The following is a 27,275-nucleotide window of genomic DNA, read 5'->3' on the forward strand; positions in this document are numbered from 1 at the left end:
AAGATATACGTGAATTTATATTGGCGCGTTTCAAAATTTGACATATTTGTTATCAGCGATCAAACGTGGTTTATGCAGTTTGTTAAAATTATTTCAAAGAATTAGGTTGGGTTAGGTTATTAATTACGGCAAAGCCTCGAGGGCTATCTGCCTAAGGGGAGGGATGCCTTCGTGGAGGACTTTCTAAGGGAAACTGGCTCGTATACACGTTACACATGGGGAAAGCCACGAAAACGCCCATGCAGCCAGCCCGTTCGCGGGATTCGAACTACCAGTGTTCAGCGACTTACATACAATCGTAATATGGAATCGTAATATGGCGGTATTTTTAGAAATTAGTCAAAATACCGCTCGGCCGCTGGTGGGCCCTTCAAAGAATTAACGATACACTTTTTTTTTAGCCACCGCTCGTGCGCAGTGAACGGGAAAGAAAAATAGGTTACCATAAATTAAGAATTTCGCCTAGTGAATTATTCTGGGGGCAAACTGAAAAAAAGTGCGCCGAGATAAATTTTAATTTCGTGGTAAATTTCTCACCAAATTTTACAAAATTCAATATTTAGGCATAATTTGTGTCCTGTAATCGAAACATGGAGAAAAATCGGTATGTCATTTCAGAAAGAGTCTAGTTTTGTGTCAAAATACCTATATTAGAGTAATGCTATATGTAGATGTAATATATCTGATTATATGCTAAGTCACGCTTTCGTGATATAAAAAAGTGCAGATTAAATTTCGCCGGGAGGTATAGAACTGTTTCTTTTCTTTTTTTCAGAGTGTACATTAATTATTAATTTTATTTTCATGATATTTACAAGGTCTTTGACAAATAAAAGCTTCCCTTTACTACTCGGGATTTTCTCAGTATAAAAGTGTAAAAGAATTACAAAATGAAATTTGCCAAAGAACACAGAATTTAGAAATTAAGATTAATATTAATATATTTTATATCAGAACCATGTTATAAATATTTAGCTGACCTGGATCATGCATATCAAAGTTAATTAAGCCAATATGGAGTTTTTTTAGTTCAAAAGGGCCTTTGTCCTTGAAGAACTATTGTTTTCGTTTTGGGATTTTGCATTGATTCACTACAAACGGCGAATCACTTTTCAAACGGTTGCCACAAAGTATTATCACCCTGTTTTATATTTAAAAAAATTAAATAATGACAAATCTGCATAAATGTATATATACTTCTCGCATTGTGATAAAACAACGGTACATAGATCCATCGAATTTTAAATGACGTAATCCTCCTACGAATACGGAACACCAAATGTGAAATTTGGAATTTGTTTTATTATTGATTTCCTATTTTGTACGGCTTTAGCGAATTTTTGATTAATAAACTGAAGGATTTCAAAGCGAGCAATGGCAACGCTGTACAGAAAAAACATTTTATCTCCAGCGCGTGAGACTCTGTATTGGAAATTCTAAAGATATGCTCATTTTAAAACTATTTTGCGATATTGCTGTTGAACTGAATTTTATGGTTTAAGTGCGAAGAATGTGATATTTAATAAATAAATTTAACACACAAAATGTTAAAAAAACGCCCCCTTTGGACGTAATTTAAAACCTGAAACATTTCAGATATTCTTCCTCCGCCCCCCCCTTTTATTTAATGGCGTCTCCTGCGCAGCGCGTAAACTTCCATTTTTTCATATTTCGACGTTGGAACCTACATAAATATAAAAGAAATAATATTAAAAGCGAAACAATAACTTACAGTGACGTGCATAAGCTTGGAAAAGTCTGGCACAAGGTAAAAATATATTCCATCAGAAGCACCTTCTAACGTAACTCCACGTATAAACAGAATGATCAGTATAAGGTAAGGAAACGTTGCCGTAAAATACACCACCTAAAATATAATCATAACAATATAATAATATGTTAATGTAATAATAATGAATTTATAAAAGATATAATTAGTTTATATTATTGTACTATTTTATTGGTTCTCAATCGCTATAGCTCGATTTTTCCTTTTTTATCCATGTGAGAATTCATCACTTTATATTCATTTTGTTTTATTTAATTTGCATTCCGAAATTAGGTTGTTGTTGTTATTATGACTAATCTCGCTTGTCTGATATCAAATCAAATCCACGAAATTCATCGTGACGAGGAGGCAAGATCGCGTCTGTCGTTGGCGAGAGCCCTGGACACCATTCAGGGGGCAGTAAGACTTTACTCAGTTTCGCCCCCCCCCCACTTTGAAGGAGAGTATTCACGGAAAGACGGGTCCGAGGGTCTCCCACCCCTCTGCTCCTGCCATCAGGCCCTCGAGAAGACATTCGGCTCGCCGCATAATTAAGGTGTCCCATGCTACGCAGACACTATACATTTACAAAACATCCATGCATTCGCCAGGATTCGAACCCGGTCTTGCGGTACGACAGTCACAGTCACTAACGACTATTCCGGTTGGGCCGCCCGAAATTAAATAAAATTGAAAACTGAAAATTTCAGCTTAGTATCCTATAAAAATGCATATAAATTAAAACTTCATTATATTTATTAAATGTTGATTATTCATACATTTATTAATATTTTAAAATTAATAAATATAGCTACGGAAAGGTTTTTATTGATTGTATAACACTTAAGTTTAATTTTTGTCAAACCCATTTGGGGTGTCTCATGGTTTCAGTTACGTATTATCTATTTCTTTTGTTCTATTCAGAATATTGGTGCCTCATAATTAGCGTTATAATTTAAATAATAAGCACATTTTGTTCTTCTTTAAGCACTGTATTAGCCAATTTATGATGGGAAAGTCCAACACCAAACGAAGAACGAAAATTGTTAAATTTTACTTTATTTTAAGATTAATATTTTGACGTAATGAGCAAAATATACAGATTATAAATCGTCATTTGTTGAGCGAAGAGGATAGAATTGAAAGCAATGTTCAAAAACTCTTGGAAAGTGAAAAAAAAAAATTCCAAACGTAAATCTGAAAAAGTTCGATGAATATTGAGAGTTAAGAAAATTTAATTTATTAAACTGGAGAATGTTTGAATGAATTCTTGAATGACTTTTAAATTATTTTCTTTTACATACCAATGAAAGAAATGAAGCTGTTGCCAAAACGTTAAATTTTAAAACTACATTGCCTAATAATGTAACAAAGTAAGTCATTTAGAAATAATTTGTTCCTCTTAATAATATTTTGATAGATTTTTTACTTATAACAATTTTAATTTCGAAAGGATTTCTGCAAAAAAACACATTCGAGCTTTTGGATTGGTAAAGCTTCCCCCCCAAAAAAGAAAGATGATTAGAATAACAGCATTGATAATTAATTAAAGTATTTGAAAGTTGTTTTTACCACAATAGTATGTAACTTTATAATTTAATTGCACTTATCCGAAGTACGTAAATATTGTTAAATCGTTTGTTAAAAGTAAATTGTTCAAACGTAAAAATAAATTTCCTGTTTCACATTGACTCCTACAGAAATATAAACATAGTGTAAACAAAAATGTGATGAACTTGATGTAATGATAAAAATATGTTGAATTTGATGTAATATGATGTACTTAATGTATGATGATAGTGTAAACAGAAATATTATCAAAAATTAACTTATGATCCAGATTCAAATTTAATTTTGGGAAAATAGAGTTTAGTTAATAATAGTTATTTGTGCGCTGATTGTAATAGGGAGTATTCTTTTTTTGGCTGCTTTTTAACTGTCCTCGAATTCTCGAATTTGTCGTGAATTTTGGTTAACCGTGGACAATGTCCTTGGTCAATCTATCACTCGCAGTTAATTTGCAGTTGACTGTATATGAAAAGCTATTATTGTTTAACTTAAGTATATCAACATTAATTAATGCTTGGTTTAACTTGGGTGTATCAACATTTTCCCTTAAATTTGTGCGAAAATAAAATAATAGTTTTAAAAAAGAAAAAAAAACTCAATGATAACTTACACACCGCGGCAAAAATACATAGCAATCTAAAATTCAAACATAAAATCGTCAGAGTTTATGCTTCCAAGCAAAAATATTTCAGAACAATTTTTCAAAGACAAAAAAAATTGTTCTCGAAGTGTGTTACGAAATAGGATTTCTGAAAAGAAGCGCTAAATTTCATGATTCACGAAAAATTACGAAAGAAAACACGGAATAATAATTTGGGAAAAATCTATCTTTTTACTCATATCCTTTTATGAAATCCGTTAAGTTAGCCAATTTTTCCCTTCCAGAATTAACAATTTTTTTTGCAAAATCAGAAAATAATCTCTCAATAATAAATTCATTCAAAAATAAATAAATATTATTATAATTTTTTCTTATAATTCACAGAAAAATGGAAAAATAAATAGAAATAACCTAAAAGAACTCTTTTATACCTTTCTAAAATGTTTACCTAAACAAAATATTTGTTATTCTTTCATAAAATTCATTAATTTATTAATATATCTTTTTTTAGAATAAAGAATTTATTATAAAATGGAAGAAATTTTTTAAACGATAAATAAAGACACCCACTTAGTTTAACTTAAAATAAAGAAAATAATTTAAAAGTCATTCAAGAATTATCGTTATCTTTTCCCTTTTTATGGTTGTTATGAAGTATATGTCTAAAATAAAAAGCAAAAAAGTTGTTTTTGATTTATTAGGTTTAAATTCAGCAAAAAATATAATTAATCTTCAAAACCTTGCTGCTTTTATTACTATGCTTCGTCATTTCGGGTTATCTTTATGGGACGAAATATACAATTCAGTAGATCATTTCATTATATCTTACTAGATAGCAAAGAACATTGTTGAATTTTATAAATTATCCTTTAGCCTTTTTACATATGAACACACACACACATGTATATATATATATATGTCTCATATATATAGGCAGAGTGCACATTGTCTTTACATATATATATATATATATATAAAGATAATGTACACTCTGTCTCCCCCCCCCCCCAAAAAAAAAATACAGACAGCTCTGTATCTCCCGTTTTACTAGACCGATTGACAAAATTTATAATCCGTTTTTCTTGTCTCGAAAGCTCGACTTGGGGTATATATTACATTTATATAGCGGTTTTCTAACGTAGGTAATCGGACTTATTTGGAATGACATGCTGATTTTTTTCCATATCTCAATTCTGCGACTAAAGTTATGCCAAAGTGACAGTTTCGTAAAAATCGCACGAGTAGTTTTCAAAAATTAGCTCTCAAAATTTTAGCTTCTCAGTGTTAATTGAATTTGACGTGTATTTATTAATATCTTTTTTTTTTATTGAACTTCCTTGATACCTTCTTTCCCAGTTCGAAATTTAGGTTCAATCGAAATAAAATTCTCAGATTGTTTTTTTTTTTTTTTTAATTTGTATTTTTTAGTATTTTATAAGTTTAAAAAAATTTTTCGATTATAAATGTTTACCATCGCCTTTAAGCAGATGTATTTCTAGGCACACCTGCAAAAATTAAAGTTTTTTTATTCAAATTTTTTGAAGGTATACCTGAATTTATGTATTATTTTTTAAATTTGGCATATTTGTTATAAGCGATAATTACGCCAAACGTGTTTTTTGCGCACTTTGTTATAAAATTACTTGAATGAACGGCACACCTTTTTTTCAGCTTGTGCACAATGAAAGGGAAAGGAAACTAGGTTACCATAAATTAATAATTTTGCTACGTGAATTATTCTTGGCACAGCTTGAAAAACATGCGCCGGGATAAATTTTTAAATTTCTCTGTAAGGTACTTCACGAAATTTTGCAAAATTTAACAATTAGACACAGTTTGAGTCGTAGAATTGAAATATGAAAAAAAAAAAAAAAAAAAAAAAATCTCTACGTCATTTCCGAAAATCCGAAGTTATGCCAAAATACTTATGATGTTAGAGTAGTGCTGTATATAAATCTAATGTATAACCCGAGTCGCGCTTTCGAGACATTAAAAACGCAAATTAAATTTCGTCAGTCGGTCCAGTAGAACAAGAGACGTAGAATTGTCCCATTTTTTGTTGTGCAGAGTCATTGCCTCCTAAATATATTTAGCAGGCATTGGCAGAGTGCACAAAGTGTATGCAGGAACATCAAATTTGATTAGAAACATAAGAGCTATTTTTTTTTCTAGACAAGTTGATCCACTAATGATTACATTTAAGCAATGACCATGCTCATATGTTTGCAATTTATTGGAATTCAAACATTATTATTATGGTTTTTGTATATAATTTAAGCCACCTAGTTTGATCCACTAATCATTACATTTATATAATGACCCATGCTCATACAGGGTGCGGCAGCGTTCATAGTAGGATATTAAAAACACACCGTAAGGCAGTAACTGTAATTTATTTATCACCTCTTAAGTCAATTGATAGTTAAAGGTATGCCATTTACTAATGTGTAAGTCATTGCCCATTGCGTGGATTACTTTTTGAATATGATGCCCCATCTGCACAACCCATTCATCTAGCCGGCGTTGGAAGCTTGCCATAGCTTGGCGTAACGTATTCCCTGGGACATTGACGATGGCAGTTCTGGTGCGATCCTTCAACTCAGGAATGGTGGCACAACGTGCTCGGAAAACGTCTTGCTTCAGGTGGCCCCAAAGGAAAAAGTCTGCACATGAAAGATCGAGTGAGCGAGGCGGCCAGGAAATGTCACCAAAACGGGAAATTACTCTACCTGGAAATGTCTGTCGCAATGGTCTGTCCATCTGGAACTTTCCCATGACGTCCCAAGTTGAAATGTTGCCGAAAGAGACGCTGGGTAGCAATAAGAGAGTAGTTATTCTTGAAATAACTTTCTACAGCAAAGGCACGATGCTGTGCATTCCGCCAATCCATATCACTGTCACACTCGAAATGGCAGCTCATTAGTACAGCACGCATTCATGCAGTTCGTCATTGTACTACGCAAGTCAAATTACGCTATGAACTCTGCCGCACCCTGTATGCCTGCAGTTTATTTGAACTCAAACATTATTTTTGCATCGTATGGGAAATCAAAAATTTTTTTTGGCTTACCCTGCCGGATGTCTTGATGCCTTTCAGAAGACTTAATACAACAACGATCCACGCTCCCAGAAGACTCAACATCAAAGGCCATTGTATTGTACCATAATCTGCAAAACTCTTTGACTTTCCCAGCATGTAATGGCTGATAAAGGGAAGAAACGTAATTAACATAATAAGCAATTGAAATTGTACTGGATACAATTTAAAACAGCACAAAATGGGCAAACTAAGCATATGAGCTTCAAACTGGTTGATGAAAAATAGTCAAGATGTTTACTGGGAAGCTGTTCTTTCCCATGCCGATTTCGTATTCACCATTCGGCAGCTGCCGATTTCGTATTTACCGATGAATGGTCTAATTGGTAATCGACATAATCTATTTCAATCTTCAGGCGATATTGGCAGAACCCTTTGTTATATTCCCGTTTCATTATCAGGAATTTTGCTTGTAAAGCGACATAACAAGATACCAATGAGATATCATAAACATTCGTATTTTACTTTGGATATGAATCCAGGCCAGTTGGCATGGTAACTGATCACCGCTAATCATTAAACTGATTAGAAGATCCATTCTGATCGAGGCAAGGCAATAAAATTGCAAGGCCATTTAAAATTGAGTCAGATTTGAGACCAGAGTCAAATCAAAAGTGCAAAGCTGTTCATAGGTTTATTTATTAATAAATTGCGAAGCCTAGATTTGAATCATTCGTATAGGTAGAGGCCAAAACCTGTTCCTCTCAAACATCTCAAATGCCCTTATTTTTCGTTAGAATGGATTTCCGTTCCTCCATGTCAAGTTTCGCCGTAAAAACTTTTAGTGACATCATTAATGTAAATACCAGACCAAGAAAATAGCGAATTTTGCATTTTACCCACTGATAAAATTACTGACCTACATGTTGTTAACCATATGCTATCCTATTTATCACTATTTCTCGAGGAGTGCTATAAGCGTTAATAAGGACCTGCTTAAGCGAAGCGATAACTTCTCTCTTGAAGATCTTTGTGCGGTATCACCCAATGCGTGCAGTTTCCCTTTACGACAGAATTACGACTGCGAGCATCCATAACTAAAGGTTGACGCTAAACAAAGGAGACGGAAGACGCATTCAAATAATAGCGCTATTTTTAGTCGCTTCAAAAGAATGATTGGCATGCCATTTAAAAACTCCCGAAACTAATAAGCCGTGCGTTAAGGTGATGGAGGACGCGCCAGGTAGAAAAGAGACGCAGGCGTCAGGGCGATCTGCAGATATCTGAATGCACGGGCGTTTCGCGGGACTTTGCAGTGAAAGAGTTATAACTTTCCCTTCCAGAGTTTGCTTTAAATCGCAGACAGGAATACGAATATGAAACAAGAATATTGTTTCCAAGCTTAAGAAAGGGAATATATTTTTCACTTACTTCAAATATTCTTCTGGCGCAGATATCCTCACGGACTCTGGAATGTCACTCAGGTTATTCACAGCGGCATAGGTACTGTTGTAACAAGTTCTGAAGTTGAAGACGTTACTCTCGTTCTGGGACTTGCAGGCGTGGTACTCGATGTCGCTGAAGCACTCTGGAGAGGTAAAAATACAAATAAATAAATCTGTTTGCTGAAGTATTTTGTTTATTTTGAGTTAGTTTGACCAAGATTTTACTAGTTAATAACTTTGTTGGTTTGGTTTATTTGATTACAGCAAAGCACTCGAGGGCTATCTGCCTAAGGGGAGGTAGAGACATTAGCTTATTTTTGAAAGCAAGAAAGATGAAAACTTAGCAATACGCGCCCAGCATGCAGACCACTACACTACGAAGGCATGCTAAGAAGGCGGGCGAAATACCTTATAGGGAGAGATGCCTTCTTGGATGATTTTCTAAGGAAAATTGGCTTGTTAAATCTTACACATGGGGAAAATCACGAAAACGTCCATACAGCCAACTAATTCGCCAGAATTCGAACCCTGAACAGTGTATTCCCTGAACTGAACTACCAATGTCCAGCGCCTTTACACCTCGGCGGCTGGTGATCAATACATAATTTGGACTTAGATGGCAAAATTTTTTTAATTGATTCAATCCGTGAAGAAAAAAGAATAAACAAAACCTTATGACACAGTTTAGACTAGTGTTTTTCAATTGGAATTCTAGTACTCCACGAGAAATAGTGATAAATAGGATAACATATGGTTAACAACAATGTAGGTCAGTAATTTTATCAATGGGTAAAATGCAAAATTCGCTATTTTCTTGGTCTGGTATTTACATTAATGATGTCACTAAAAGTTTTTACCGCGAAATTCCTTAACAGAAACAAACCAGATGCGCAGAGAGCGAGTATATAGCTAAATAGTAATAGTAATAGTAGCAAGACTGTGATGACGGGATGTAGTTCGTGAAGGAACATATCAAGGATTTCATTCAACACTATTCTTGAATGAAATCCTTGATATGTTCCTTCACGAACTACATCCCGTCATCACACTCTTGCTACTATTACTATTATTAAAGTTACATACTCCTTCTTTTAATTCAAGATTATATTTCACACTCTTTAACTAGTATTTATACTTATAAACCTAAATCTGGAAACGCAATCAACACCGTTATTTTAGATTAAGATTATGGCTTAACTGAAAGGTTACATTATATTGTTCCTACACAGATTTCCTTCATTAAATAGGACATTTTTAAAAGGGATTTTTCGGGATCAAAATTATTTACCCTCACTCAAAGGAAAACAACGGCGATTTTATGTAATTTCGGAAACCACTTTTCCGTGCATCACAGAAATTCAGCGAAATTCAAAGTTTTGCTTTGAATTTGAAAACAGAATAACACAGCAGGGTATGTTTGTGGAAATTCTAATGAAAAGCAACATAAAAATGATTTAAATGTAAAAATAATCTGGATTTGAAAATAAATGTTAAAAAAGAAATTGGTACCCTCCCCCCCCTGAAATTAGTAAATTTATTCAGTATTTCTGGAAAAATCGTATGTTTGAAAAATCTTAGATAATTCCTAAAATTTGCACTATAGTAAATTTAAGTCCTAAATACATAGAGCGTTTATGTATAAGTTTTTTGGTCTGTAGATAATGCTATTTAAAAAAATTCCGTAATATTTATAAAAAGACATTGCAGCATACGTCAGTTACAGAAACGAACTGATATACCACGAGTATTTTGAGTGCAGTTTCAGGGGAAAAATACAAATTACACTACCAATCTTTTTTTTTCAACTGTATGAAAGAGAAGGTAGTATTATTATTTGCATTAAAATTACAATTAAAACTCATTATAACTCGGAGTAAAATTTCGAATTACACGTATAAGTTAGAACTGTAATAAAAATAACTAATTTTTTAAATATTAAATTGAAGTCATAGCCATAGTACACACTTAATTTCATTTATGAATGAAATCATCAATTTGCTCACTTCAAATACCAATATAAATCCTTTAAAAATTTGTACAGAAAATAAAGAATAATCCGAATATTTTCGAAGAAATTTCTTCTTTTAAAATTATAAATTTCAAAGAATATAAGAAACTGAGTATAATACTCTATTTCCTCTTTTGTATTTATATTATGACACTCCAGATACAATCATAAAATAAAAAAAGCAGCCATACTTTATATTGTTCGTTAACAGATGGCAGCACTATAACTTAGCGGCATTCATAAAAAGAAAACTTTCGTAACGAAACTTCCACGCTGAATAACTTGAAATATTTTAATATTATATATATTAAAATAACAGTTTGCATTTTATAAAAACATAAAACATACATACATAACTCAGAGTATAGGTTTTATTAACATAAATGTGCTCTCATTACATTTTCGAACTATGACAGATTAGGTTTCTTTACTGCTACTAGATGGCAGCACTATTATAGTGAAGTAAGACAAGATTTCTGATTTTCAAATTCGCCAAAATACTAAAATTGTAAGTATTTCAAGACAAATTTCATTTGTTCAGTTTTCGTACATTATTTTGATATAATTTAGTAATGCAAAATAAAATGAACTTATTTTTAAGATATTGGTAATCCCCTAAATTCAATTCGCAGCTTCACATTTTAAGGGTGCTTCAAAAGTACTCGATAATTACTTACAACGCTATTTTCCAGTCTTATAAAATATCTTTTCATTTAAAATTATTTTATATAAAAAATTATATATTTTATTATTATTTTATTTAAAAAAAGCTTTAGATTTTTTTTTAGTCATTTTACTTTCACAATCGTTGGTTGTAATCATATATTTCCAATTACAGAAGTGTTTTGAATGACGAAAATATTCACGTTTCGGCAATGTCAAATGTCAAATAAAAAAAATTAACTTTCGATAAATAACGAAATCTAACTTTTAATGTAGTCTTTCGATTCCTATACTTATATTTGAGAAAGTTTTGAACTCTTTATGAAAATTAAAATTATAAGAAGTTTGACTCTATGACAAAAAACTGACCAAGATATTTAATTCCAATAATTTCAATTTTTGATGTCGTTTTTCAACTTACCTTGAGGGATCGGCTAATTAAGTTAGAATAATTCGAGGATTAAGTTTAAATAAAGTGCAGTAAAAAGTGAATATAATTGAATAAGCCGTAGAAGGAAGTCGTGTGGTGACATTATATTTTTCGTTTCATTTTCATATTAAGGATAATTAAGCATCACACTTAAGAGGTTTTTTTTTTTCTTTTTTTTTCTAAAATTTCGAAGCGGTACTATTATTTCCAATCACAATACGAAAATTTTCGTTCATGTTTAACTTAGCTATTAGATATATAGGTTCCTAAGGCATTTATCTGTTAAAACTTAGGCAAAAAAGCAACTCAAGAGCAAATGTTCTTGAAAAGGTGGGTTGAGCATTGTAAGATTACTGGTATTTTGAATAACCAGTTATTTTCTGGTTTTGATCTTTACTGTTACTTCTCGCTTCCGTTTCCCTCCAGATTGCAATTTAGTTTCAGAGTATTTAAGCTTAAGTTGTCAGATTTTAATACAGAACATGTTTCTGCCTCTCGAGGCCATATTACTAGGTTTCTGCTAGCTCAGATAAGATTCTATTCTTTGGTCTTGCATTATAATTGCCGACATTTAATTTATTATGCCGGTGAGAAGTTTGAGCCAACTTCGCGTTAAATCAATTCTGTAGCTTTTGGCTACTAGATTTACATTTAATTTGAAATTCGAATTTATCGATACTTAAGTTTCATCGCCACAAGTGGTTGGCTGATTTGTAACCATAAGTCGTACATTTATGTTCCAGTTAGATTTAATAAAAGGTTGTTTTAAAACTTTTCAAGCGTCTAGTTCTTCCACACGAAGCAACTATTCGCTATAAATATGTTAAGGTTTCATACCAATTTGTGCTACCAAAACAAGTCAAACTCTAAATGTAATCTCTACATATAAGGATATTCTCTAACTCTTGTAGAGTTTAGATTAATATATAGAGTTACTCTAGACTCTACAAGTCAAACCAATGTAGTTGGCTGAGTGGATTTTCTTGAAGGTTTTCATACTCAAAATAGGTTTTATTTTCTTTAGTTGATGCCATTTATTCTAATTCATTCTTTCGGTAACATTTTGCAAAATTCTAATACTTTATATGTTTTTTGTTTCGTTAAATTTTTCCATCCCCAGGAACTATGATAGATTAGGTTTCCTTACTGCTACTAGATGGCAGCACCATTATAGTGAAGCAAGACAAGATTTCTGATTTTAAAATTTTGAAAATTTTTCCATGGATGAAAAAAAGGGATATATATGAAAATTATATATTAAATACATTATAAAAGGATATACATTTGTCGGAAAATGAAAGGATATACATTTGTCGAAAAAAAGGGATATATATCTGAAACTTTTAAAGAATTATATTCTTATGCTACTCAAATTCAAATTTTTTTGGACTTATTTTAAATTTTACGCAGGTATGCTTTAGTTGCAGTAGTTAAATAGCTAATGCAGAATGGTTAAAAACATGTTTTATTTGTTCAGAGTGCTTTAAATATAACTTTACAGGTTTTATGTGATATATAAGTTTTATCCTAAACATTTCTTAATCGCATTTTGATACGTTTCGACAGCAATATTATCATAAACAGGAAAGGTACAGTTTGAACCACCGCTAATTTGCAGCAGTTTTTTATAGACAGTTCTAACGCAAACTGTTGTTACTGCAGTTTCGAAATTTCTTTCTGATTCTTTTAAGTAGCCAATATCCTTGCATTCAAAGTATAAAAAGAGTAAAGATGCAGAATTTTTTTAGAGTTCATTTTCATCGCGAATGTAAAATGTGAGTTTCTTTCCCATCGCTATTTACTAACAGAGCATGACAGAAGAAAATAAAGTACTAAATACTATATTTTCTGTTCGAAATTTCAGAATCTAGTCAGGCTGTTTGAATTTTAGGTCATTCTCGCTATAATTTTCTACAGAAAAAAAAAAAAAAAAAGTCGATGTTTCTTCTTTTACAATCTGATCTCATTATAGCATCGGTTGCCTACTTTAAAAACAATCAGAATTTTCCCCTTTTATTTCATTATTTAAACCTATTGAAATGTGTTACGAGAATTAACACTCTGTAAGTGCAGACGCAACTGAGATTGATTTTTTTTCGTTCTTAGTATTGAATAAGAAATTAATGGAGCATAAAACAAAATTTTACGACAGATTCCGTTGACCTTTCTTTTGCTTTATGAATGTATTGAGTTGGCAAGAAAGTAACTTCAGTTTGCACAAATAGGTAGCGTTGTTTTCGCTTTATTACTCTTCTATCAATCTTATTAGTCCAAAGCGATTTTGTCCCTGAGGAACTATTGTTTTCGTTTTACGATTTTACGTCGAATCACTCTGAATGTCCGTTTCACTTTTCAAACTGTTGCCACCAAATATTATCGCCCTGTATCATATTTGAAAAAATAAAATAATGAAGAAGCTGCATGAATGTATGTATTTTTCTCGCACTGTGATAAAACAAAGGCACCTAGAGCCATCAAATTTTGATTGACGTAATCCTACTCGAAAATGGGCATCTGGAAGCCGAAATTTGAAATTTGGATTTTGTTTTATTATCGATTTCATAATTTGTAAAACTTAAACGAATTTTTGATTAACAGACTCAAGAATTTGAAAGCTAACAATGGCAACGTTGTACAGAAAAAACATTTTTAATTTCAGCGCATGAGATTGTGTATCGGAAATTCTAAAGATAGGCTCAATTTAGAATTATTTTACAATATTGCTCCTGAACTAATTTTATGGTTTAAATGCGAAGAATATGATGTTTAATAAATACAGATAAAGAACAAAATGTTAAAAAAAGTCGCTGTGGACGTAATTTATAATTTTTAGTCCGATGGCGCTTTGTCCCTGAAGGACTATTGTTTTCATTTTGAGATTTTGCGACAAGGCAAAAATGCATAAAACTCAAAACATCTATATTAAAAATTACGAAGTAAATCTTAAGCACTTATTTACTCGAAAAAATTCCAGAAAGGATTAAGCATGATTTAATTGGCAATAATAAATGAAGGCGTTATCTGGCTTAGCTGCACTTAAACAACTTTAAAATTGTTGATAATTCTAAAAATATTGCATACAGATTTACTAAAGGCATAAAAACCTTAACCGGAAAATAAAAACAACATAATACAATCATTTTTAAAGCAAAAAATATACAATTTACAAACATATAAAAGTAAAGAAACTGAGATCACTGAGCCGGGTAACAGAGTGGATATATATATAAATATATTTATATACGTCTGGTGCGGCCGATTCCAACCAAAATGCGAGGTGCACATCTACATGTTATAGCAGTCCTTGACACAAAATTTCAACGTTCTGAGGCTACTCGTTTTTGAGTTATGCGAGATACGTACGTACGTACGTACATACGTTCGTACAGTCGCCACAAAAAATTCTCTTCAGAATTAATTTTAAAGCAGTTTTATAATTCTTTTGGAGGAAAAGCGTGTTTTACTCTGTCCTTACATACTGATATCACGGAAATACATCTTTAAATTGCATTCGATAGCTGTCAAAATGGATATTTTCGTTGAAATATGCTGCCTGAAACTTTTCTCGATTACAATACTTCCTTTTTACTTCGTACAAGGAAGTAAAAAAGCAATGATTTCAAAGGGAGCAGTGGCAACATTATACGGAATTAAACATTTTTGTCTCCAGCGCGCGGGACTGTCTATTAGAAATCCTGCTGTTTTTAAATATTTTTGTTTAATAAAAGATTTAAATGCTGTTTTTAAATATTTTTATTTAATAAAATATTTAAATGCTGTTTCTAAATATTTTTAAACTAAAGGAGGGTTAGTCCAAATGTTCTCGAAACGTGTATGTGCGTGTAAATGAGAAAAAGGCCCTTTGAGCGTAGCTTTCAGATTAAAAAAAAAAGTTCGCTGTACTACTTATTTATTTATTTTTGTGAATTTTATTGCCATCTTCATTCTGTTTGGCTTATGCCTTGACACACAGCCGAAATAGTGTTAATTGTACTACAGATGTTCTTAACTGATGCCCGGGGTTTGATAGCGAATTTCTTAAAAAGAGTTCACACTGCAGGTTGGTTGAGGTACATGTGTGGTTGCTGTAAGTGGACAGTAAAAGGAATGACTGTCAGGTAAGCCTTTTTACCCGCAGATACGTATACTTGCATTTGAGAGGGAAAATAAGTGTAGAGTAGACTTTAAGGTACCCTTTGTATTATGGCGAAGTTGTTGTTTGATTTATCGCCAAGTTGTTGTTTCATTTATGGTAGCCTGAGTAGTTGAATGTTATGGAAACCATATTCTGACGTAATCGGGTGCATTATTCTGGGAAATTTTGAATCATGGGATGTTTTGTAAGCGTTTTTGTGGTGCGTGTTGGTTTGATTCTTTAGAAGGTAGAATGGCCGAATGTAGTAAGATTAAATTGAAGTTTCTGTACGATTTGGAGCGAAAGGGGAAAAGAGTTTTAATTGACTGGTGTGTAAATGAAGGTTTACTTAGTAGCCATTATAAGTGTCCTGTATGTAGGAAGGATATGCGTTTAGTCGAACGTAAAAACCGTTTAGATGGATTTGAATGGGTTTGTAGGAAGAAAGGTTCAGATGGTCACTATGTGAAGCGTTCGATCAGAAAGAGTACCTGGTTTGAAAAAAGTCATTTGAGTATGATTGATATTTTGATTTTTACGTGGCTCTGGATGTACGAAGCGAACTCGAAAATCATGGTAAGTGAATATTTGCTTTTGGTAGTGCTTAAACGTATAACATGTTTTTCCTTTTTTATGTTATTTTATTGTTTGGTTTAAAATGTATTTTATTGAGATTATGTATTTTTTGTTTGCCTATATTATAGAATTTGGTGCTCCTTTGACTTTTTAAGTGAAAATATATCGTTGTGTACACACAAAGTAAAGGGAATGCGCAATGCAAGTTTGTGCAATTCTGGGATTTTTTTTTAAGTGAAAATAGGTCGACGTGCACATGGATAAAGTTAAAAAAGTGCGCGATGCCATTTTTGTGCAATTCGGGGATTTTTTTTAAGTGAAAATAGGTCGACGTGTACATGGATAAAGTCAAAGGAGTGCGCAATGCCATTTTTGTGCAATTCGGGGATTTTTTTTAAGTGAAAATAAGTCGATGTGTACATGGATACCGAGTTTGTGCAATTGTTTGTCTTGTTATTTTGGTTTTGTGTAGCGGCAGTTTTTGGGGCAATTTTTGGGACAAAAATTGCCGCTTCGCAAGCCAAAATAACGAGTCAAAGAATTGCCGGTATCCATGTGCCGCCAAAAATCGCCAAGTTTCGCCAAGGAGTACCTTAAACTATACTTTTACCGAAAATAATTACATAACAAAAATAAATAAATAAATAAAATAAAAAAAAAATAAAAAAGAAATTCTGAAAGGTTTCAGATTTTAAATTACGTCCAAAGGGGCGTTTATTTAACATTTTGTGTGCTAACCTTTATTTATTATATATCATGCATGTTCTTCGCACTAAATCATAAAATTCAAATCAAGAGCAATATCGCAAAATAATTTTAAATTGAGCATATCTTTAGAATTTTCCATACACAGTCTCACGCGCTGGAGATAAAAATGTGTTTTCTTTACAGTGTTGCCATTGCTCGTTTCGAAATCGTTGAGTTTGTTAATCAAAAATTAAAGTTTTACAAAATATAAAATCGATAATAAAACGAATTCCTAATTTCAAACTTGCCTAATTTCCACATGCCCATATTCGCAGTAGGATTACGTCATTCAAAATTCGATGATTCTAGGTACCGTTGTTTTATCACAGTGCGAGAAATATACCTACATTTATACAGATTCTTCATTATTTAATTTCTCCAAATATAATACAGGGCGATAGTATTTGGTGGCAATGATTTGAAAAATGATACAGCCTTTTAAAGTTTTCAACGCAAAATTGCAAAACGAAAACAATAGTCCTTCAGGGACATCCTCTTTTGGACTAATAAAGGGAATTAACAATAAAACACACATACAGAATTATAATATTACAGAATAAACAATAAAAATTAATTATTGGAGAAATTTATTAAATAAAAAAATAATATTACAATTTACGCTTCCTGGTGGGGGGGAAAAAAAAACCGAACTAGAACTAAAGTGCGATACAGTTCTAATTACTGTCATTTAGAATGACCAGTATTAATTAATTTAATAGCTTAATAACTGATATAACACTTGCTTAAGTATCGTTTCTAATTTCTAAAATAAAAATTGATGAAAAACATATATCATAAAAAACTGCACTTACTATCGGTGTTAAAATCATGATGACAATACTGCCACTGCAGATCTCCACGGAAGGAATCGAAGAAATAAAACAGTGTCCACCCGATGATCATGTTATAATAAATAGACACGAGAGATGCTGAAATGACCATGGCGTAACCAACACCTAAGCAGAAGATTAAAGAAAGAAACAATCAGGATTAAAAGAGATCTTATATTACATCAAATAGTAACTTAGTTGTCTAACAGAATGTACACTGCAAAGCATTAGGATTCTATGTAACCACTTCAGAAATTTCAAAAGCAAAATCAAAATTTGAAAGGGATTATTTTTAATGTTACAAAAGGATAGCAAAAGTAAGCATTTAAAATAGTTAATTAAATACTATTATAATATTTCTGTTCTTAACGTTTTATGAAATAACGGGAAGTAGATTTATTTCTCATAAATAGAATTAAAGTGAATTAGTATTTTTTTTTTTCTTTTCCTTTTCATATGCGCCACATCTAACGCTTTTTTATTGAGGTAAAAATCCGAAATGACGTTCAATGATTGTCATGATTTTAATCTAATTTTTGAATAACCGGCTTGTGGTTAAGTATTTATACCGCCTCTGCAAATGGTTGGCTTGCTCCTGGACTGCCTGTGGGATCAGCCAACATCTTACAAGAAAAGGAAACTAGAAAAGAAATTTCCGCTTGAACTGTCCGGGGTTCTTTTTGTATTCGTTGAGATTAAGCCAGTCGTGTGGATGTCCTGGCATAGAAGGAGGAAGAGAACAGACTCTTATGGCACTTGGCCAGGAAATAGTCCACTTTTTCTCCTGTAAGTTAGATTACATGGTGGTGCCATCTTTGCAGTCAAAGTGAAGCCTAAAAGGTGGGGGAGAAGCGTGCGTTCAGTTCCGGAGAAGGTATCGATATAAAATGTTTGTCCCTTCATAGGAGGCAGCGATGGCCCACCTATTAATTGCCTAGATAATAAAGTAACCACCTGCAAAGGCTAGCACCCTCTGTTAGGAAAGAAAGTGCTTTCTTTCATACCAACTTTTCTGAAGATAACAGGCGTACTCTTCCGAAAAAAACTGAATTATAGTTTTTGCGGGTTCCAACTTGGATCAACAACTGATTTTAGCCATGAACTGATATTTCGGAAGTGCGAGTTAATTTCGTCGAAAACATAAATAAGAACAAAGTTCTTTCCTCTTTCAGTGTAATTCGAGCCTCTAAGTTGAGGAGAATGAACACGCGGGTAAAGCGGCGAATTTCTATATGATTATTTACAAGAACAAGGCATTCAATACCCATCCTTGTTGGCAAAGCAGTGTGAAGATACCCAAAGCTCAAACGACGCGGACCAAACGCGAGTTTCCATGGGGTCCTTTTATAAGATAGTTGATAGTTGATAGTTGACGGAGGACGTGTGCACCATCCCTTTACCGTAATGGTTAATTGGCATATGCAACACGTCCACCTCTATCTTGAGCCAGATGGGCTACACAGGCGCCTCGCACCATACACCGAAACCCAGCGACCAGGCCATTCAGGTGGCAGTCCAAAAGACCAAAGAAGCCCCCAGAAGCATGTTCAGACCAACCGCCCGGGCCTAGGATAGTTGATAGTTGACGGGAGACGTGTGCACCAAGCGAATATTTGAGTAGCGATGTATATAAATAATCTGTCGAAGCATCATAAGTTGAACATGAGTGGCCGAACGTAATCCTTGATGGCCGACCGGAAATAAGCATGCTATGCTATGGGAAGCAAGTTCTAAAAGTAATTTCATCGTTACAATTTTTATACATATAAGATAGCATTGCCAGAGTAAAGGACTCATTCAGTTAAGTGCTGCTCAACTGAATTAGAGTAACATTTAAGCACTTAGTCTTCTGGAGATGAGGACAAGCTGTGTTTTATATAATCAGTGTAAGATTTCAAAACTTCTGATATCCTACGAGTCATCGAAAAGTCTCAGTATCTTTTGTCGTTCCGTAATTAGTAGTTCTAAACGTGTGCTTGTTTTGATATAATTTACAGCAAAAACTTTTTATTAGGACTTATCTGAATTGGCTTTCAAGCAGCTTGAATTGGAAATTAACTTTAACGAATTTTATTTTATGCATTATGTGAAGAAGGACATATGTGAAAAGTAGTTTTTTTTTCTACTGTTGGAAAACTTTTTTCATGTTACGTTTGTTTTATAGCATTGCATTTAAGAAAAACTGTCAGAGAAATAACGCTTTGTTCAGTTGTGAGAAAGATGATTGCCATTGGCACTTAACAAAAACACGTGTATCCGTTTAGTATGCTATCAATAAAAAAGCGAGCACTTGCAGTCTTTATTAATCAATTTTATTTTTTAAGATTTATAACTTGCCTATGTTTAATCGCTTATTTTTGAAAAATATGTAAAATAAGTAACGAACAACAACAACAAAAAAGACCTTACGTAAGTGTTCTCTTATTTTATATAGTAAATAAATGCATCCAAATCGGGAATGTGTCGGTGTTCATCGACACAATTAAAGTGAGAAGGCAGTAGATATCATATTTCTTTATGAGCTAAATGTTTACAGAGACGCATATATTAAGTAAAATTATTAATCACATATATTTATTTCATAAGCCGTTTTGTTGACATGGGCATGGTGATAAGGAAGCCGATTACGATAGCCTTGGGATCAGGCTCAATCCCGTAGCAGACATGAATGTTTGTTAAGTGTATAAGTAAGTACCTTTGCAGTATGGGGGGAGTTAAAAATACTGTCAAGCTGAAAGTCCTCTCGAATGTTCGATGGTTGGGAGTGAAGGTCAGAAGACACATGAATCCTTCCCTGGGTGTCTCGATTAAAATTGGGATACAGCTTCCTTTCATCACATGGAACGGTTGCAATTCGGTCATCTCATGAGGTGCGGTTTGGGAAACGTAATCGATGATGACACCGATGAGCTTGATCATTCCCGACGAATGCAAGTGTTTAGCCTTTTTGAAACAATAACAACATTTTTTATAAATACTTTATTTGAGTATATTTATATTTGACTCACCTCTGAAAATTGGAGCTATCGAGCTAAAAACTTTTGATGGCCCAAAAGCACTGTATTGACCCATGGTCAACTCTAGAAGGAAGACTGGCATGCCTATGAGGAAGACCATTATGACATATGCAAGGACAAATGCTCCTGAAACGAATAAAGATATATTTTGCTATGAAGTTTACTTTATTATAACAACAAATTAAATTATAACAATTGCAACTTAGCATTCTTCTGTTATATCAATACGTAACATTTCCGCTTCTAAATAAAGAGCTTCCTTGATCAGAAAGAGACAACTACATCGGTTACGTATGAGTAAATAAAGATAAATATGCAATTTCTTTTAGCTGCCATTGAAACATTATTCATTTCGTTCAAACAACATCATTTCGATCCCATTTAACGAAAGATATTACGCTTTTATAACTGTGACGCAAGAAAAAGCAAAATTTCTGTGCTTAGACGGTACAAAATTAGTCAACCATCAAAAGAAATGGTTTATGAAGCTTTAATCCAACTGCAATCTAGTTTTAATCCAACTATCAACTGCTTTTAATCCAACTATCAAAAGCAATAATTTATGAAATGTTAATCCAACTATCCAACTAGTTTTAATCCGATTGCGAAGATTTATTAAGTTTTTAATACAGCTTTCAAACTAGATTTAACCCAACTATCAAAAGCAATAATTTATTAAATTTTAATCCAGCTATCAAAAGCAATAATTTATGAAGTTTTAATCCATCTATCAAACTAGTTTTAATCCGATTATCAAAAAGCAAAGATTTATTAAGTTTACAACTATCAAACTATTTAACCCAACTACTAAAAGCAATAATGTATTAAATTTTAATCCAACTATCAAAAGCAATAATTTATGCAGTTTTAATCCAACTATCAAACTAGTTTTAATCCGATTATAAAAAGCAAAGATTTATTCAGTTTTAATACAGCTATCAAACTAGATTTACCCCAACTATCAAAAGCAATAATTTATTAAATTTTAATCCGACTATCAAAAGCAATAGTTTATTAAATTTTAATCCGACTATCAAAAGCAATAATTTATGAAGTTTTAATCCAACTATCAAACTAGATTTGACCTAACTATCAAAAACAATAATTTATTAAATTTTAATCCAACTATCAAAAGCAATAATTTATGCAGTTTTAATCCAACTATTAAACTAGTTTTAATCCGATTATTAAAATCAAAGGTTTATTAAGCATTAATACAGCTATTAAACTAGATTCAACCCAACTATCAAAAGCAATAATTTATGAAATTTTAATCCAACTATCAAAAGCAATAATTTATGAAGTTTAATCCAACTATCCAACTAGGTTTAATCCGATTATCAAAAGCAAAGATTTATTAAGTTTTAATACAGCTATCAAACTAGGTTTAACCCAACTATCAAAAGCAATAATTTATTAAATTTAATCCAACTGTCAAAAGCAATAATTTATGAAGTTTTAATCTAACTATAAAAAGCAATGGTTTATAAAGTTTCTGAAACGCCAAACCAATAAAACGGACCAATTAAAGAAAAAAACCGCCAAACCAATAAAAAAATGCGGCTCCAGATTAAAAAAAATATGTGAAGAAATTTGATTATAAAAAAGTATTTGCTTTAAAATTTGTAAGCAATTGATTCCATCCAGAAATAAGCAAACAGTCATCATAGATGATGCATTTATTTTATATTTGATTTTAATCTCAGCAGTGGCATCATGTATTATCATTCAACATTCCTAAACTCTGTTTTCGCACACTTCAAGGTAAAGCCTAAAAGTTCGAAAGGAAAGTAATAGAAAGTTATGTTATAGGAAGAAGACAATGTTTAAAAATTAGTTTTTGTCCCAGGGAGTTCTAAACGATTCCATTTATTTATTTTACATCAATCATACTCTGATATCTAATTTAGGTGTTGAAATGTTTTGAGGCATTATTAAAAGCAAGATGCTAAGATCCTAAACAAATCTTCGTATGATAGACCAAAAAAGAATTTATGCAGCAGCTTAAACGTGGACACTGAAAGGAACGAATTATTAATTCTGATTGAAATTTTAATTTTCTATGAATTAAATTTAAAAACGTTTAACTTTAAATAAAAAAAATTATAAAACAAGATTTTATTTAAAACGCATAAAATAATTAATGAACTAGGAATAGGAAAATAATTTATTATATAGTTTAAGGGGAAAAGCATACTAAATAATTCTTTGTACAAAATTGATCTACAATTTTTTATCACTCATAATAAAAGTGTGGAGAGCCCTTGATAAATTCACAAAGATAAGGGCTTATAATTTGGCACTGCAGTTCAATTACCAGATTTCGTTATATAGGCATCCGATCTTTTACTATTGCTGATGCAAAATTGTAGACGAATTTTATCAAGAGAATTATTTAATCTCTTGTTCTTATTAAACTATACAATAAATTTGTATACTTTTAGTTCATTTAATTTTTCTTGAATTTTAAATAAAAGCTTATTTTATAAACTTCTTTATTTTCATATTTTTAGTTTCGATGAAATATCATCAATCAAATTATTCAACTGATAATTCATTTTTCAATAGTGAATAATCCCTCTCTTACTTCCAGAAATTCTATTGCGTTAGACGGTTGTAAAAAATTCAGAAAATTTGCAAAAAAAAAAAAAAAAAAAAAAAAAAAAAAAAAAAAAAAAAAATCAGAAATAACGTTAAAATCTCATGTACACTTTATTTAAAGGAATTTTTTTTCTACTCTATCCGATGGTGTAGACAAATTTTTGAGATTTTTAATTTGCTAGTTTGTAGGGTTAATAATTATTTTAACTAACATTTATTTTAAACTATCTTTCCTGTCAAGCCTTTACTTCTTCCTAGAATTGCCAATGCTAGAGTATGTAAATTGTAGTAGAGCGCGCAGTATATTCAAATTTAGCAGAAGTAAGTTGAGTTTAAATAGAAGGAAAACGAGTTTGTAGGTGTGCTTCTTGAATCGCGAACGTGAAGGTTGCTAGGTAGAAATTTAAGAACCGCGCTTTTCGGCTTGTGTGCCTACCTCGGCAGTTTTTGCTGAATCCTTCAACTGCTTAATGAGTAAGATCGCTGAATCTCAGCTGTATTTTAGAACGCGGTTAGGTTAGTTAAGATCTCAGAGCCTCGTGGGTAGTGATCTAGCTATTTATTCATCCAGTCATTATTTTTCAGTTTTACTTTCTGTTTCTGTTAAACCGCCGGGTCGGCGTAGTTTGTGAGCGTCAAGTGGACGCAGCTGTTATTTTTAAAGTTGAATAAAAAGGGCTTTAAACCCTTCTTACGTGTCTGTGTAAATTCACACTTCGTAGCTGTCACTACCACAGTTGCTGACAAGTTGGGGGCCACACAATACTACAAGTTAAGCGAAGATATGTGCGGAAAATCATTTAGCATTAGATTTAAAAAACAATCTAAATCCGGTTTTTGAAAAAAATTACTTCACTATATTGTACTGTCAGCCGCAAAGTGCTTGCATACAAAATTTTAACTGGATAGCTTATCGGAAAGTAGTTTGCAGATCGATGACAAGCTTCTGACTATACAGACAAGCATCAAAAGTGAGCTAAATAAATGCCTATAAAAATTGCTTAAATTTATTTCATTTTTATCCGGGATGCTCTTTATATTTCTTACAGCTTAACTGGAATCAACCGAGTTACAATTAATTAAACCGAGTACACCAAAAATGCTGTTTATGCACTGCCTTATACCACATGAGTTCTGATGCCAGGTTCTGAGCAAGGTGGGTTGGCCTTGCTCTATATTCTTACCACATGAGTTCTTTAAGCGGACACACAAATCTATTTGATTTCAGTGTACAGTAATAAGGAACCTACCACCACCGTTTCTGTAGCATAGGTAAGGGAATCTCCATACATTTCCCAACCCAACGGCTGTTCCGAGGCAAGCAAGAATGAAATCGAATCGACCAGTCCAATGGCCACGCTCGGGTACATCCTGCAGAAACTCCTCAGTCGCCGTGGACTCACTGTCCATGGCCATAACGGCCTTCTCCTTCCCATTGGCCATTTCTGAAAATGTAGAAAAGAAATATCAAGATTAGGGAAAATTATCTATGTTGTCTTACTATATTGCAGTAAATAAGGAGTACTAAGCAATAAATAAGCAGGCATATTTCTGAAAAGGTAAAATAGGAGGCCTAATTATCTGGCAGAGAAGGGGAAAAAATACCCTGTGTCTTACAATCCTAAACCCTCAGCTTAAATACTATCTAACTGATTTGCATTACGGTAATGAAACGGAAAGGAGATGTTATAGTAAAGGTTGAATTTATAAATAACGGGTTAGTTTCAGATAATAACCTTATAAAGCGTTCCGTATATTTAATGTAACTTTTCCTTTGCAATTAACTTAATTAAAAACACATAAATAACAACAACGTATTACTTCATTTCCTCCCCCTGCTTTTGTTATAAGTTGCGTGTAACTGAGACCGCAGGTGTAAAAACAGAGAATAGAGGAGCACGACTATACCTTCATAAAGCAATAACGTCTAAATTATAATCCTATATTTGTTGAGATATTACCCTTGTACCAATGATTTTATCTGGCACATTACGATGCGTTATGTTATCATAGAGCATGTGCCTGATCTCCTGAACAAGCAAAACAACCAAACGACAAGGAAAACTTGGCTTTTATTATAATTTCCAGAATAAAATTCTCTTCTGACGAATAAAATATTCCGCAATAAAGAGTACATTACGCGATATTTCGTGAGTTTAACCTTGGAGCTTGAATATTATGATGTGATTTGATTATATAAGCTTTTTTTTTTCAAACATATTTAAGAGAATGCAAGAATTTTCTCACACAAATATCGCTCGATCTAACATAGACGCTCTCGTTTTCGAAGAAAGTTTCACATATGACTTAGAGCTGGGATGAAAATTGTTGCTCTTTCCCACCAAAAAAAGCACGCATAAAAAATAGAATCGTCTGCAAAGCATGGAATGTCCAAAGATGAAAGAGAATCAACAAAAGATGAAAGGATAATTGTTGAGAAAGAAATCAAAGCGCAACTTTCCTTCTGAAATTATAATTTTAACATGCAATATTTAGGGGGGTAGCAGTAGGTTACTTGAATATGGGAAAACAAAAGACGGTTATCTGTCCAAGTGAGGTTACCTTTGTGAAAGACTTTCTAAAGGAAATTGGTTTATGTTCACGTAATGCATAGGGAAAACCTGGAAACCAACATCCAGCCAGCCCTTTCTCCGGGGTTATTGGGTACGGGAGGAACTTGCATTATTCAATGGTCTTGACCACTCGGTCCCTGACGAGACCAGAACAGAAAGAAATTAGTATTTTGTGCAGCTGCTACAACTAGCAAGAACTACTGCAACTGTCCTCAACATTAAAAGAAACTTTGAATATGTGCCTGGGGTACGTCAATCTACAGTAATCGACTTATAAAGAACGACTGCTGCTCCTGCGCTTGGTCTCTGATGTCTGCATGTCCAACTAGTAATTTGAGGATCTCTAGTCCGAGTCCCGGCATGGGTATCGTTGATTTTACCCGTTTCTTGCTTTGAAAATTTAATAGTTTGAACAGTGCGACGAGAAATAAAATCTGGTGCAAATCTGGTAATCCATCATTATCTGGAGTAGGTCGATTGTGTCTTTCACCTTTCTCCATTCGCCCTTTAAATGAAACAGAATGTAAATAATAATTGCATTCTCCCTTGTGTTCTGTTATGGTGCATTTGACTAACACGGTCAGCGTACGAACTTGAAGATTCATTGTTCGAATCTGGGCCAAGGCATGTTGATTTATCACGTTTTCTGGTTCCTTCTTCGTCCCCTAAAGGAAATCTAACAGTTTGTACACACTTATGATAAATAAAGCTCAATGATTGCGAAATTTATGAAACTTTTCAATGAAGATGCCTAGGCAATATTACTCTTCTAACTGCCTAATGATAAACAATGCTACATCTATTGGCAAGTTATAGTCTAAAGATGATGAGACTTCACGTTAGTCAGAGCCACAAGTAAATTTCCAAGCAGCCTCGACTATACATTTGTGTTGTTTTACTTATAATAAAGCAATTTATGAACAGAAAGAAAAATTTCAAGTATGTCAACAAAGATGAGTGTTGCTTCTGCTGTGTATCCAGAAAAAATACTCGATGGTGTACGACAAACTTAGTTATGCTTTTACGGCAGAAATATGTCTAACTTAGCAAATGATATTGTTTTCAAAAATGAAACAGAAAGAAAATTCAAACAAGATGATATTTTTAATAACAGTTGTAAGGATTATGTTAATTTTATTAACAGTTAAATTTTACCGTACTCAGGCCCTTGTTAAGAAATGTAAGATTCTCACTGGTGTATTTCTCAGTTACTGTAGAAAGTGACGAATCTTAAGAACTAGTTAGCGAATAATCGCTTAAGTTCGTACAACAAGA

The 27,275-nt window shown here is 32.7% G+C and overlaps 2 protein-coding genes across 4 annotated transcripts in view; one reads left to right on the forward strand and one right to left on the reverse strand.

Annotated features, from left to right (window-relative positions):
• The window catches only part of LOC118180641 (sodium- and chloride-dependent glycine transporter 1-like), a 233,809-nt gene that overhangs the window by 50,376 nt on the left and 156,158 nt on the right, over positions 1-27,275 (reverse strand). For all 3 annotated transcript variants that reach the window (XM_085824294.1, XM_085824295.1, XM_085824296.1), the window contains exons 2-7: positions 24,678-24,872; positions 20,818-20,952; positions 17,792-17,935; positions 8,407-8,563; positions 7,009-7,141; positions 1,733-1,867 (exon numbers count right to left, since the gene is read on the reverse strand). In XM_085824294.1, the coding sequence (XP_085680420.1) occupies positions 1,733-1,867; positions 7,009-7,141; positions 8,407-8,563; positions 17,792-17,935; positions 20,818-20,952; positions 24,678-24,870 (897 nt within the window). In that variant the 5' untranslated portion in view covers positions 24,871-24,872. The remainder of the gene's footprint in view (positions 1-1,732; positions 1,868-7,008; positions 7,142-8,406; positions 8,564-17,791; positions 17,936-20,817; positions 20,953-24,677; positions 24,873-27,275) is intronic.
• The window catches only part of LOC146995536 (ubiquitin-conjugating enzyme E2-17 kDa-like), a 153,051-nt gene that overhangs the window by 29,890 nt on the left and 95,886 nt on the right, over positions 1-27,275 (forward strand). The window lies entirely within an intron of this gene.

The sequence above is a fragment of the Stegodyphus dumicola genome, chromosome 9, assembly GCF_044657685.1.
Source record: "Stegodyphus dumicola isolate Sdum_Otavi_A_Nest chromosome 9, ASM4465768v1".
Taxonomy (NCBI): Eukaryota; Metazoa; Arthropoda; class Arachnida; order Araneae; family Eresidae; genus Stegodyphus; species Stegodyphus dumicola.